Source organism: Paroedura picta, chromosome 2, assembly GCF_049243985.1.
Source record: "Paroedura picta isolate Pp20150507F chromosome 2, Ppicta_v3.0, whole genome shotgun sequence".
In the NCBI taxonomy this organism is placed as follows: Eukaryota; Metazoa; Chordata; class Lepidosauria; order Squamata; family Gekkonidae; genus Paroedura; species Paroedura picta.
Window position 1 is genome coordinate 101442009 of NC_135370.1, and position 12664 is coordinate 101454672.

Sequence of the window (12664 nt, forward strand, 5' to 3'; positions counted from 1 at the left end):
GTTCAAAGCTTTCAGCTTTGCTACCAAATTATTAAAAGAGTAAACAAAAGGTAACAAAATCAGCAACTGTGATTAAAGCAAATTGAAACATCTCTCAATGTTGCTTTGAATGCCTGGCATCAGATATGTGTAACCTGACTCTTATCCAGGAATTGACTAAAAGAAATCACTAATTACCACTCTTGGAGAAATTTCTTCTAGAAGCCAGTGGGAGATTAATGCTGAAAATGGCCTTTGTGTCATCCAGTTTTGGTAAAATCATTCAAAAATGTTGCCAAGAGGTAAAGAAGATCCACGGAACACTATTTTCCCATTTAAGTATTTATTTTACTTTATTTATTTATTTGTATTTTTATACCGCCCTTCCCTATGTGAATCTGCTGGATTTATGAATTACCAGCACTCACAAATTCTTTCATATGAAAAGTATTATTTGTAGTAAAAAAAAGTTGATATTTTTAATGAAATAAACCATATGTTTTTATTCCCACAAAATCTATTGCTTATTCAAAAACAGATTTTAACCAAGTAGTTTCTTTATATTTCTGCTGTGATGAAACACACTGCAGTGTAGCAGACCATAAACCTAGTTACCCAGCAGATTATGTTTTATATGTTCTCATAGAGTTTGTCAAAACACTGTCAATCTCTTCACAAATGTACTTTTGTGAATATCATTTGATATTTCAGATTCCTTCACCTGATGAAATACTGCAACACATTAGCCTGCTACACTTTAACAGACATCTATGTTATTAATTGCTTTGCAGGGGGATATTGACCGCCTAATGAGGACCACCTAATGGCATAAAATATTAGGCCATAGCCTTTATTCAACATTGAGCATGGCAAGCATGGGAAGAGGATCTGGCCCTCTTGTGGTCAGCCAACCACAAGGCCACCCACCGGAGCCTGTCCCTCAATGTATTTGCATTTGCTATTTAGCCCAACATCCCGGGCATAATGGCAGGCTGAAAAGTGGGAGAGGCAACATGGAGTAACCCCTCTGGGCATCCATTTCTGTTGGGTTTTCCTGCCCCCCAGAAATGCTAGCCTTCAATCAGACTCTGCATCCACACAGCCCCTTAAGGGGAGCCCCAAACCTAAGGGAGGCCAGTGCACAAGCTTGGCCGCCCCAAAATTGATCCTTCCCATGCTCCACTTCCACTGGCTGTGCCAATTAAACAATAATACAACCAAACATCTAACAAACAGTCCAACAATTCAAAAACAGGGAGGGAGGATGGATTTCCAGTCTTTGGGTGCCCTGAGAGGGAAAAGAGGCTGAGCAACATCAGGCTGCAAACAGATACCTGGTTCGGCCATGCTCCCCCCCCTCCCCCGGTCACCATGCCACAGCACACACTGCCCAGGAAATGCCAGCGCTGGGAGTTCTCTTCCACCAGCCAGGTCCATCAGCATTTCTCCCCCGCAGCAGTAATGGCCCCCTTAGGTAAGTCTCAGGAGCTTTTTATATCACAAGCAGCATAACCCCTTTCATTTCAATCCTGGTAGGCAATAAACAATGAAAGTATTAACTCATTTTGCAGCATGAGTGAAAAGGGGAAATTCTACATTAAAATTTAGAAAGAAATTGAAAATAAATTAGCACTTGCATATGGGTTTTGTTGATAGAGTTTAAATATGAGAGAGAAAGCAACAGACAGTTTAAAAAACAAAAACAGTTTTATTTAGATCAAAAACAAACTTTCTATAGGAAGGGGGGGGAGAGAGACCTAATTAACTGCTCTGTTCTGCATTCATTCTCTGTTGTGAAGGCAAGCAGAGAGGAAGTGTGCTCAAACGGATAAGAAGTCTCCAATTGGGCCAATCGAGAGAAACATATTTGAAAAATATCAGGAAGTTCGTAATGCTAGTTAGTGCTACATACAGTAGAAAAGTGGGCAAGTGTAGAGTTCTATATCTGGGTCACAAAAATGAGAAGCATGCATACTGGATGAGAGATACACTTCTGGGTAGCAGTGTGTGTAAATGTGATCTTGGGGTAGTTTTGGACTGTACGCTAAATATGAGCAGAGGAGTACAATGCAGCAGTAAAAACAACAAATGCAGTCTTGTGCTGTATCAACAGAGGCACCGCATCAAAATCACAAGATGTCATAGTCCTGCTATATACCACATTGGACAGACCCCACTTGGAATACTGTGTGTGCAGTTCTGGAGGCCTTATTCAAAAAGGACGTGGACAAAATTGAGAGAATTCAGAAGAGAGCAATGAGAATGATTCGGAACCTGGGAACCAAGCCCAATGAGGAACAGCTTTGGAATGTTCAGCCTCGGGAAGTGGAGGTTGAGCGGGGACATGATTGCTGCCTCTAAGTATTTGAAAGGTTGTACTTAGAGAAAGATTCCTGTTGGAAGCAGATAGGGTCCAATGGGTTTAAACTACATGGAGAATGCTATCAGCTAGATATCAGGAGAAAAATTTTTACAGAGTAGTTCAGCAGTGGACTGCCTAAGGGGGTGGTAAACTCCCCTTCAAGCAGCGGCTGAACAGATACTTATCCTGGATGTTTTAGGCTGATTTTGCATTGAGCAGAGGATTGGACTAGATGACCTGTATGGTGTCTTCCATGATTCTATTCTTCTTCTTCTATATCTCCTCCAACGTCCCATGTAGGATATTCTTCATATTAGGTTCAATCATGCACACTGCAGATCTTGCATAATCCAACAGGTTTCCCAGAAGCATGTGACTTGCCATTGCATAGCAGGGGGGCAAGTGTGGGCTGAAAAAAGTACTTGGACCCGTTCAGTGGAGTAAATCAGGCCACAGCTTTATTATAACCCCACAGCAGGATGGGGAATAGCGGGGGGGGGGAGCTGTCTTCCGGTGGTCAGTGGGAACTCCACTCCCAGTGGCCCACCCTTGCACCTGAGGCACATACTCATCAGCAAGTAGTGCATCATGCTCCAGCCAGCTGGGAATAATCCTGGGGGATGGCAGATGGAAGGTGCCAGCAAGCATAAGCCTCTAAATGGCAACCCTCTGCCACCCAGAAATGCGAGCCCGACAGGCCACCCCTGAGGGGCAAGTCACGCTCAGCATTTACACAACATCGTAAGGAGGCTACTATGCCAGGAAAGTCTGGTGCAGAAACTCAAGGGAACCACCCCACCTGTTCTCTATCCCTCCCCACAGGACACCAAACCTTCAGGACTTGCCACCACAAATATAGCATAGATTGTGGCACAGACTACAATTCTGTTCTTTATTCGCTTTATAAAACAACTATTTTACATAGTTTACAGAATTAAAAGTATGTGGGAATCTTTCTTCCAGTTACTGAAACCTGAAATTGTACATACAACTTTCTTTTCTGTGTAGATCACTATCTCAAGGTTTCTTGTAGCACCACCCAACAAATAGGTAAAATTAGCAACTGCCCCCACACAGGCATTTTCTGTAGTGGCTCCCATTATGTGGAAGAAGAAGAAGAAGAAGAAGAAGAAGAAGAAGAAGAAGAAGAAGAAGAAGAAGAAGAAGAAGAAGAAGAGTTGGTTCTTATATGTCGCTTTTCTCTACCCAAAGGAGTCTCAAAGCGGCTTACAGTCGCCTTCCCTTTCCTCTCCCCACAACAGACACCCTGTGAGGTGGGTGAGGCTGAGAGAGCGCTGATATCACTGCTCAGTCAGAACAGTTTTATCAGTGCCGTGGCGAGCCCAAGGTCACCCGGCTGGTTGCATGTGGGGGAGCGCAGAATCAAACCCAGCATGCCAGATTAGAGGTCCATACTCCTAACCACTACACCAAACTGGCTCTCTAAAGAATGGGCTTTCTAAATGCTGTATGTAGGATTCTTTTTTACAAGAACACACATAGTGTTGAGCAACAGTGGCATGATCCCTGGGTTGCCCAAATCCTTTTCCATCAACTTTCCATCTTCAGAGCAAATACCACAACCCTCCCCTGCAAATAAGATTCCTGTGAGGTTGCAAAAGCAACTGCATCATATTTTTCTCTTCCTCTTCTTCCAAGAAGTTAAGGGGTATGTGATTCCTTCCTCCTCTATTTTACTTTGAAAATAATCTCATGAAGTAAACAAGGCTGAGGAATGACTGGCCCAAAGTCAGCTAGTGAGCTTCATAGCCATGTAGGAATTTGACTCTAGTCACCTTAAGTATTAGCCTGACACTAACCGCTACACATACTGGCTTGCCTCCAATCTGGGGCAAATGTTAGGACCAAAGGATTTTTCTCCAGTGCAGGATGGAACAATGTGAAGTGTCATCTTATCACATTGAGGAAAAAGGAAGAAAAACTGCCTGGAAATAAAAGTTCTCTTAGATGTTGCTGTATAACTATGATTCTGTATTCCATCTCTATGTCCACAAACATCAGCACAAAGCACCAAGGGAATCCAATTTCACCCAAAAGAAAACTAAATTTGCATGCTGTACAGATTACTTATTTTAAGCACATTTACAAACTAGTCTGAATAGTGGCCTTTGCTTCATCCAGTTAATAGTGAGGAGAATGGATATACATCAGGCAGTGAAGCACAATCTTTAAAACTCGATCAGTACTCTACCACCAGCCATGACAATCACCATGCTATTCTCCATATAATTTGCAAACTACCAGTGAAGCCACTAGATTAAAAAAAAACCCAAACCAGTAAAAGCTGATATTTTCAAAATGCAGTCTTGCACATACAGTAAGGAATTCCAAACCATTCAGCCCTGATTTCAAAAGCTGCCTTTTCTTGTTTATTACTGAATTCATTCATCTGGATATATCAAAACTGAATTTGAAACCTCACTGTAAAATGGGCATCAACATGAAGCTACAGCTTTACCTCTGAATACACAAATTCACCTTCACAGGTATAGTCAATGCAATTTCCTCAACAAGCAGGATTTTTATACACATACATCATATCCACTGTTGCGGATACCACGCCTTTGCCTTTCTCGGGTAACCAAAAGATCCATTTCTGTTTCTCCTGGACTTGGGCTGTTTAAAGACTGTCTGCTTCGGTAAACTGAGTTCTTCATCTGTTGCCTAGAGAAGAAAAAATTAAATGTTTAAATGAAATCAAGTTACAACAAATAAAAACATATAATTTTATATTCACTGTTATTAGAAAGTACCATAATCTTATCCAGGGCAAAGTAAAGGGGAGTTTATTGCTTTGGAAAGTAACTAGTTGTGCCAGATCAATTTTGCAGTGTTCACAAATGAAAACGAAAAGCAGTATGCATTACACACTGTATAGCACTACATGACCTGCAAATACACATAGGCCTAGCCCAGCAGAAGCCCGTGTGGGCAGGAAGAGCCAGACCTTCCAAGTCCAGCTCACCCCCCCCCCATCCTATGGAATCAGGAGGAGATAAAAAATGTCCCAGGCTGATTCGTGGTGCTTCTCAGTGCTGCGAGGAAGAATGGGGCATTATTTTTAATTTGCAGGAAGGTGGGATTGTGTTCTTATGCAATCCCACTTTCCTGCAACCTCCCCCCCCCCCCAAGACAGAACCTTTCCACCCCAGCTGCATCTTTTGGGATGCATAAATCCAGGGTGGGCCGGGTCTGCCATGGTATAGTGTCCCCTGTTGGGATGCAAAAAATGGTGGACTGGGTCCACCATGCTAAAATTTCCCCCATGAGGACACAAGAAACAGCACCACATGCTTCTCCTCCACAATAAACTGGCAGTGGCACAGAGCAGCGGCACTGGTGCAGAATCACCCATGCACGCACAATTGTGTCATGCAGTTAGGCTTACTTTTTCTGTATTGGAAAATACCTGGAGATTTTCAGGATTAAGCCAGAAAAGGGCAGGGTTTGGAGAGAGAAAGGACTTCAGTGGAGTATAAGACCATAGAGTCCACCTTCCAAAGTGGCCATTTTCTCCAGGTATAGTAACCTCTGTCAGCTGACGTTCAAACATTATCCCAGGATATCTCTAACCATTACCGGCATATTGGCAACTCTACTTGCAGTATATGTTTGTACAACATATACACATTTAGTTACTGATGATAATGTGGTTCCTCTTGTAAAAAGAACAATTCTCTAAGAACCAGCAAATTTGCAGTAGCTATAACAGCTGCTGGCTTTAACCTTAAAGCCCTGGTCTGGACTACGAATATCTTTAGTAGTCACTTCACACCTACCTGTGTCCTAAGATCTACAAGGAAGCCCTCTTAAAGGTCCCCTTTCACCTTAGATATATTGTATCATTTTCAGAAGCAGATTTAAGACTCCACATTATGAAAATCTTTACACTGATAAGAACCTTTCCAGTTACTGAAGATGTTTCTTTTTTAAGGTGAATTTAAGGAACACTTTTCTATAATGTTGTGTTCCTGTTGCCTTTTTTTTTTTTTTTTGCATATACTATTTTATTAATTGGTTAAAGAGTTTACTGCATCTTGAGTTTTGGAGAGTGGAAGGAAGAGAGAATGAATACACTATTTTGTTTTATGGAGTTTTGCAAGCCACTTTAATGCTCATACAGCAACAGAATTTGGGATAAAATATTGTGTGTGAGAGAGTGTGTGTCAATGGCTCTCTGTATTAGTTGCCCATAGATGACTGCTATACATCAGTTCATAGTAAAATTAGTCATTGATATTATAAGGTCCATCCAAGAGTTCAGTATCATGAAAAATTAATTTAGTTGGTGAGTGCCAGAATATCAGGATCTAAATAGTGCCACTAATCCTTCTCTAGTAGTTTCATACAACTGTTCTCACAGAGATGTACTCACTGACTATGCTAATTATATAGTATGACTTAATAGCAGAGTAACAACATGGTTACTACAGTACAATATAAAGTTGTGCCTGTCCACTTGACTATAACTATAAGATCGTCATTCATCTTCTGTGTTTCATCCACTTGAAAAATAAGTAAATAGGCTAGCTAATATGATAAAAGCATAGCTGTCTACAAATAGTACCTTGAGAATATGCACTTTGAGATAATGCAGTTACTACATATGAAACTTCACTGCAGACCTTTAATCTGACATTTACCATGATATAGTTATAATAATAAAAGTTTTAAATGCATGAACAGAAATGGTAAATTCTATCAGGATGTAGTTTTAAACACCAGTGACCTCACTGTCAATTACTTTAAAAGACTGAAGGAAGTCTTATCTTCTTTAAAATAAATCATGACATTTATTCAAGTCCAAAGCACATTATTTAGAACAGAAATTCTCGTTTTGAGGACAAGCTAGATGTGGTAGCAGCAGATCCATGTATTTAATCTGGGTCAGAACATCTTGTATGGCTCTGGCATACTAGCCTAATTGCCCCAAAAGATTTTGATTTTGTTGTGTTGTTTTGTTGATTCAACATTCTTAATTGTCAACATTAAATTCCACACGCTGCTTCCGCCTTGGAATTCTATACCTTTGGTTCAAGTGACCAAATTAAAATTTGCACATGAATGACTTATTTCAAAAATTCAAGTCCAAACTACAATTTATTTGAGACACTGTAGAATATTTCACCATAAAATCTCAGCAAGAATTTGTATTTTTAGAAACATTTGTCAAGGCTTGCTGTTTCTTTTAAGTTCTAAACTCAGGCGACAGGACATCAGTAAGTATTGTGCAGCATAATGGGAGGGGGGAATGGCTGCTTCCTTCCCCCACCCCACAACATTCTGCAGCCACCTACATGCTCTTTGCACTGCCGCTGCTGCTGGAGGGGGGCTAGAGCCCGGGCTTATCTGCTAGTACATTTATATTCTCATTCTGTTCCTGCATTGCAATCCATTTATATACAGTTTTTAAACTATTTATTGTTTTAAGTTTGTCTTCTGTTTGCATAATTGTTAATTTTTTTGTTACTGCATAGTCAGCAAGCTTATTTTCCCATTCTTCTAAACTAGGTCAGAGGTCTCATTTCCATTTTGCTGCACAGTCGATTCTAGCTGCTGTCACCATGTTTTCAAATATCTCTTCTAATATTTTGGTAATCCGTTAGGCAATATTCCTACCAGCGTATTATTAATTTCGATAGGGAATTTAAATTTTAATATATTCAGCATTTTTCAATAAAATTATTTTTTTATTTTGTTTGGTTCTCTTTGCCTTTTTACAGGTCTACCACATATGGTAAAAGGTTCCATCTAGAACTCGATATTTCCAGCATTTTCCTCTATAGTTTTAATATATTTTCTCCATATCTTTTGGTGTAATGTACCATCTGAAAAAGAGCCTCTTGTGGCGCAGAGTGGTAAGGCAGCAGACATGCAGTCTGAAAGCTCTGCCTATAAGGCTGGGAGTTCAATCCCATCAGCCAGCTCAAGGTTGACTCAGCCTTCCATCCTTCTGAGGTCGGTAAAATGAGTACCCAGCTTGCTGGGGGGTAAACGGTAATGACTGGGGAAGGCACTGGCAAACCACCCCGTATTGAGTCTGCCATGAAAACGCTAGAGAGCATCACCCCAAGGGTCAGACATGACCCAGTGCTTGCACAGAGGATACCTTTACCATCTGAAAAGAGCCTCTTGTGGCGCAGGGTGGTAAGGTAGCCAACATGCTGTCTGAAGCTCTGACCATGAGGCTGGGGGTTCGATCCCAGCAGCCAGCTCAAGGTTGACTCAGCCTTCCATCCTTCCGAGGTTGGTAAAATGAGTACCCAGCTTGCTGGGGGGTAAAATGGTAGTGACTGGGGAAGGGAATGGCAAACCTCCCTATATTGAGTCTGTCAAGAAAACACTAGAGGGTGTCACCCCAAGGGTCAGACATGACGTGGTGCTTGGAAGGGGATACCTTAACTATCTTAAAAACTTTTTCTATCAATTTTCAAATAACATCTGACTGGCTGTGAACTTAATTTTTCCCCCATAATCATTCCCATTGGTGCATAGGTATTTTCTCTTTAAAATTCTGCATTCATTTAGTCATACATTTTTTCACTTGTACTTCTGTTTCAAACTGAAGGAACTAACTTATATATGTATCATAATAAGTGATCTATTTGTTTTGTAATCAATTGTTTGAACTCAGTCATCTCCTATAGAGCTCCAGCATCCATATGGGTAATTAATCTATTATTATTGTTGTTGTTATTATTTATCGTCGTCATCATCATCATCATCATCATCATCATCATCATTATTATTAATTTTATTTATTACCTGCCACTCCCTGACGGCTCGTGGCAGGTGACATACATCTGCATAAAACCCCGATTAAAACCCCAGACATAAAATCACAATCATTAGTCAAATCGAGAAAAAAGATGTGGCTGAAAAACAAAAACCCTCACTATTCACAGTACTCCCAATAACAACTCATAGCGGAGTGGGAGGAGGGAGAGCGCAGATGTCACTGGCAAACCATCACTTCCTGGAAGGGAAGGGCCCTATAGATATCCTTGGCCATACCAACCTCAACCATAAAGCTGGTGGTAGAGCTCCGTTTTACAGGCCCTGTGGAATGCTGGAAGCTCCCACAGGCCCCACAGCTCTTCTGGGAGCTCATTCCACCAGGTAGAGGCCAGGACCAAAAAGACCCTGGCCCTAGTCCTGGCCAGTCAGACTTCCCTGGGGCTTTTTATTCTTTTTATATTACAAAGCCGGCTGTTACCTGCATATATATGCTTAATTATTTATACAAAATTAAGGTAAAAAGACTATAGTGTATAGTGTCCAGTTGAATTGTTCTGTGGCAGACTAAGAAACTCAATCAATCAGTCAACCAATACGAAATTTATTCCAGTCATGAACCAGCAAAATTTAACACAGATTAGCAGAGTTGTTATAAAACTATATATGCAGTCTTCAATTAAAATATCTTTTAAAAATGTGTTGCTATATCAACATTGTACTTCAATAAACTCTGGCAGCTGTACAGAACCTGGCAATTCTATCCAGAGTCATGCCCTGCAAGAATAAACAAAGCCATGTTTTGGAGATCATTGGAGATCTCAGATCATTACCGAACGGGTAGTGCAGCAGGATATGTCCAGCTGTTTCAGTTTCCCCAGCAGTGCAAGGATAGGGTTGTGCGATTCGGCCACCAAAATGGCTGTTCCCGCCTGTTGCAGCCAGTGCTGTGCCACGGGGGGGAGGCGAGCGCCGGCACACCAGTCAACACACGCACGCACCTTGCATGCGTGTGTTGACTGACACACCGACACCCATGCCTCCCCCCCGACTCCGCAGCACGGCGCTGGCTGCGATGGGTGGGAACAGCTGCTTTGGTTGCCGAATCGCACAACCCTACCCTTGCACTGCTGGGGAAACTGAAATAGCTGGACATATCCTGCTGCACTACCCTAGTCCAGGGGGGATTGGACGGTAGCAGCTGATAGTGGTGGTGGTTCCTCCTCTTCACTGGGACCATGTCCATACTAGCAATATCGTTTGGATTTTCCCTTTTAAAGGGCAGACTTCTGTTTCCACACCAAAATCCACCTTTCTAGGCACACACCTGAAATGTCTCAAATGCAGAAACAGTCTTGGTTTCTATTGCAAAGCCTGGAAAGAAGCCAACCACCTCCTCACTGGTCTACTTCTAAGCCTCTCATGAAGCTAGTGTAGGAGACTACCGGCCTTGTGAGAGCTAGAGTTGTCAACTTCCAGATGATAGCTGGAGATCTTCCATTGTTACAACTGATCTTCAAGCAACAGCGATCAGTTCTCCTGAAGAAAATGGCCACTTTGGAAGGTGGAATCTATGACATTATACCACACTGAGGTCCTGCCCAAACACTACTGCTTGAGCTTGACAGAGTAGGAACAGCCTTCAATGTTGCTGCTGTTTATCCACCACAAAATGATTTGCTGGAAATGTTCTTAGGAACTTAAATGGCCCTGAATTTCTGTTGAACATCCTGGTAGCTGGCTCTCTCATCATTTTGCAAGAAACATATGGGGTCAACTGAGGACAGATCTTCTGAAAGTTCCAGCTGTGTTTTGTTCCAGGTACATATTGGGGCAGAACTGAAGTTCTGACACTAGTTCTATACTTGTATAATTATTCTGTTTTCAGATTATTCAGGCAGTTACATACCCTTGACCTAATTGTAAGCCACTGTGTGGATATTTAGGGGAGGATGTAGAACAGTGTATATAATGAGCAGCCTTATAGAAATTACACTGAGATTACCAATTAGCTGATTTAAGAAACCTTCACTGATGAGAAAGGAGGTCTCAATATTAACAACTGGCACAATCATAGGTTAAACAGGACTACAGCGAACAACAACATTTTACAGCACTGAACATGTCATACAGAATACACATAGGAATGTACAGGATGCTTGGGACTTAGTCCATATCAATCCTAAATTATTTAGTACTAATGATGATTTGTACATATTCTCAAAGCATTGTTATACAATAATATGAATTTGTAATAACCAGGCTAAATAAGGCATTTAGTGACAATAATAATACAATATCTCTTCAGCTTCATTTTCAAAGTAGCAAAGTAAGGAGGAGGAATGAAACAGGAATAAGGAAAAGGCATTCAAACTTAAGGATACTACATACATTTATGGTACAACCTGCATCTGTTTATGGCACTGTTTGAAGGGTAGGTATATAAAGTTCTAAGGGCCATCTATTTTATTCAAATCTGAATGCCACTGTTAAGTAAGCACCACAGATATCCATAATTCAAAAACTCTTTTGCAGAAGATATGTCAGCTTTTGTAGCCAGCCATTGATTTTTGAATTTTCATTAACTTTCAGTTTTCATTTTCTATTCAGATGTAAACAGGATAATTTCTTACTGTTAACCTAAAGTTACATCGATCCTGAACAAATTTTCATGTGAGCAAATGCTATTAATGTCACTCAGACAATTAATAAATCTTTGGCTACTTGAGAGGGATGTATTGGTGAAAAATGGATTGGTGTAAGGCTGTTTTTCTAATATAATCAATAAACATAAAAAAAACATGCCTTTGAAAACATGCTGCATGGCCTCTTTCTACACTGTCCACAAGCAGAGCAAATTCTAGAGCGGCTAATAAAACTGATTGGATCAATAATAAACTTACTGTGGAAATTTCATATCTTACATCCCATCCACTGTTTACATTGTTAAGAAATTTCCATCTGCTTCATTTATATTCCTAACAAACTTTGTGCTAATAAAAAAGATACTGGGTAACTCAAAAATCCTTATATTTTACTGTACATATGTAACAGGCCTTCTTCATATCTCTACTATACAATGATGTTCCAAAGCCTCCAGTTCTGATGCCATATATCTTAAATCTTTGAAACTTCTCTATTAAAGTTAACAGTTTTGTAACTGTAGCCCCTTGAGCTAGCCATCAAAACCATAATTACCCCTCCCTTGTCTACATTACAAATACAAATAACAGTATTCTGTCTTATTTTCATAATTTGTTCAATCCACTTGTTAATGAAAATATAGCATTCAATTCGCTAAATGAAGCTGAGTAATTTTTATGATCAAACACATGAAAAAGCAGATGCAAGCATCAGAGTGATGACTCAAACTGCTGCATCTTCTATTGTGAAATGCAAGGCTGTGGCCCAGCAACATTTCATGTTATTTGAAAGGTCCATTCACTGCATTGGATTCAATGGTTACCATTATAGAAAAGCCAGCCCCACAGCAATACACTGTGGCAAGTGTTACGTATGGCAGGAACCTGCCCTACAGACTGGCTCACTGTCTTCCACAACCAGTGG

At 40.7% G+C, this 12664-nt stretch overlaps 1 protein-coding gene across 4 annotated transcripts in view; it reads right to left on the bottom strand.

Moving 5' to 3' along the window:
* KIAA1549L (KIAA1549 like) overlaps nucleotides 1–12664 on the bottom strand; it is a 221903-nt gene that overhangs the window by 36739 nt on the left and 172500 nt on the right. For all 4 annotated transcript variants that reach the window (XM_077321898.1, XM_077321902.1, XM_077321900.1 and 1 more), the window contains one exon: nucleotides 4897–5026. In XM_077321898.1, coding sequence (XP_077178013.1) covers nucleotides 4897–5026 — 130 coding nt within the window. The remainder of the gene's footprint in view (nucleotides 1–4896; nucleotides 5027–12664) is intronic.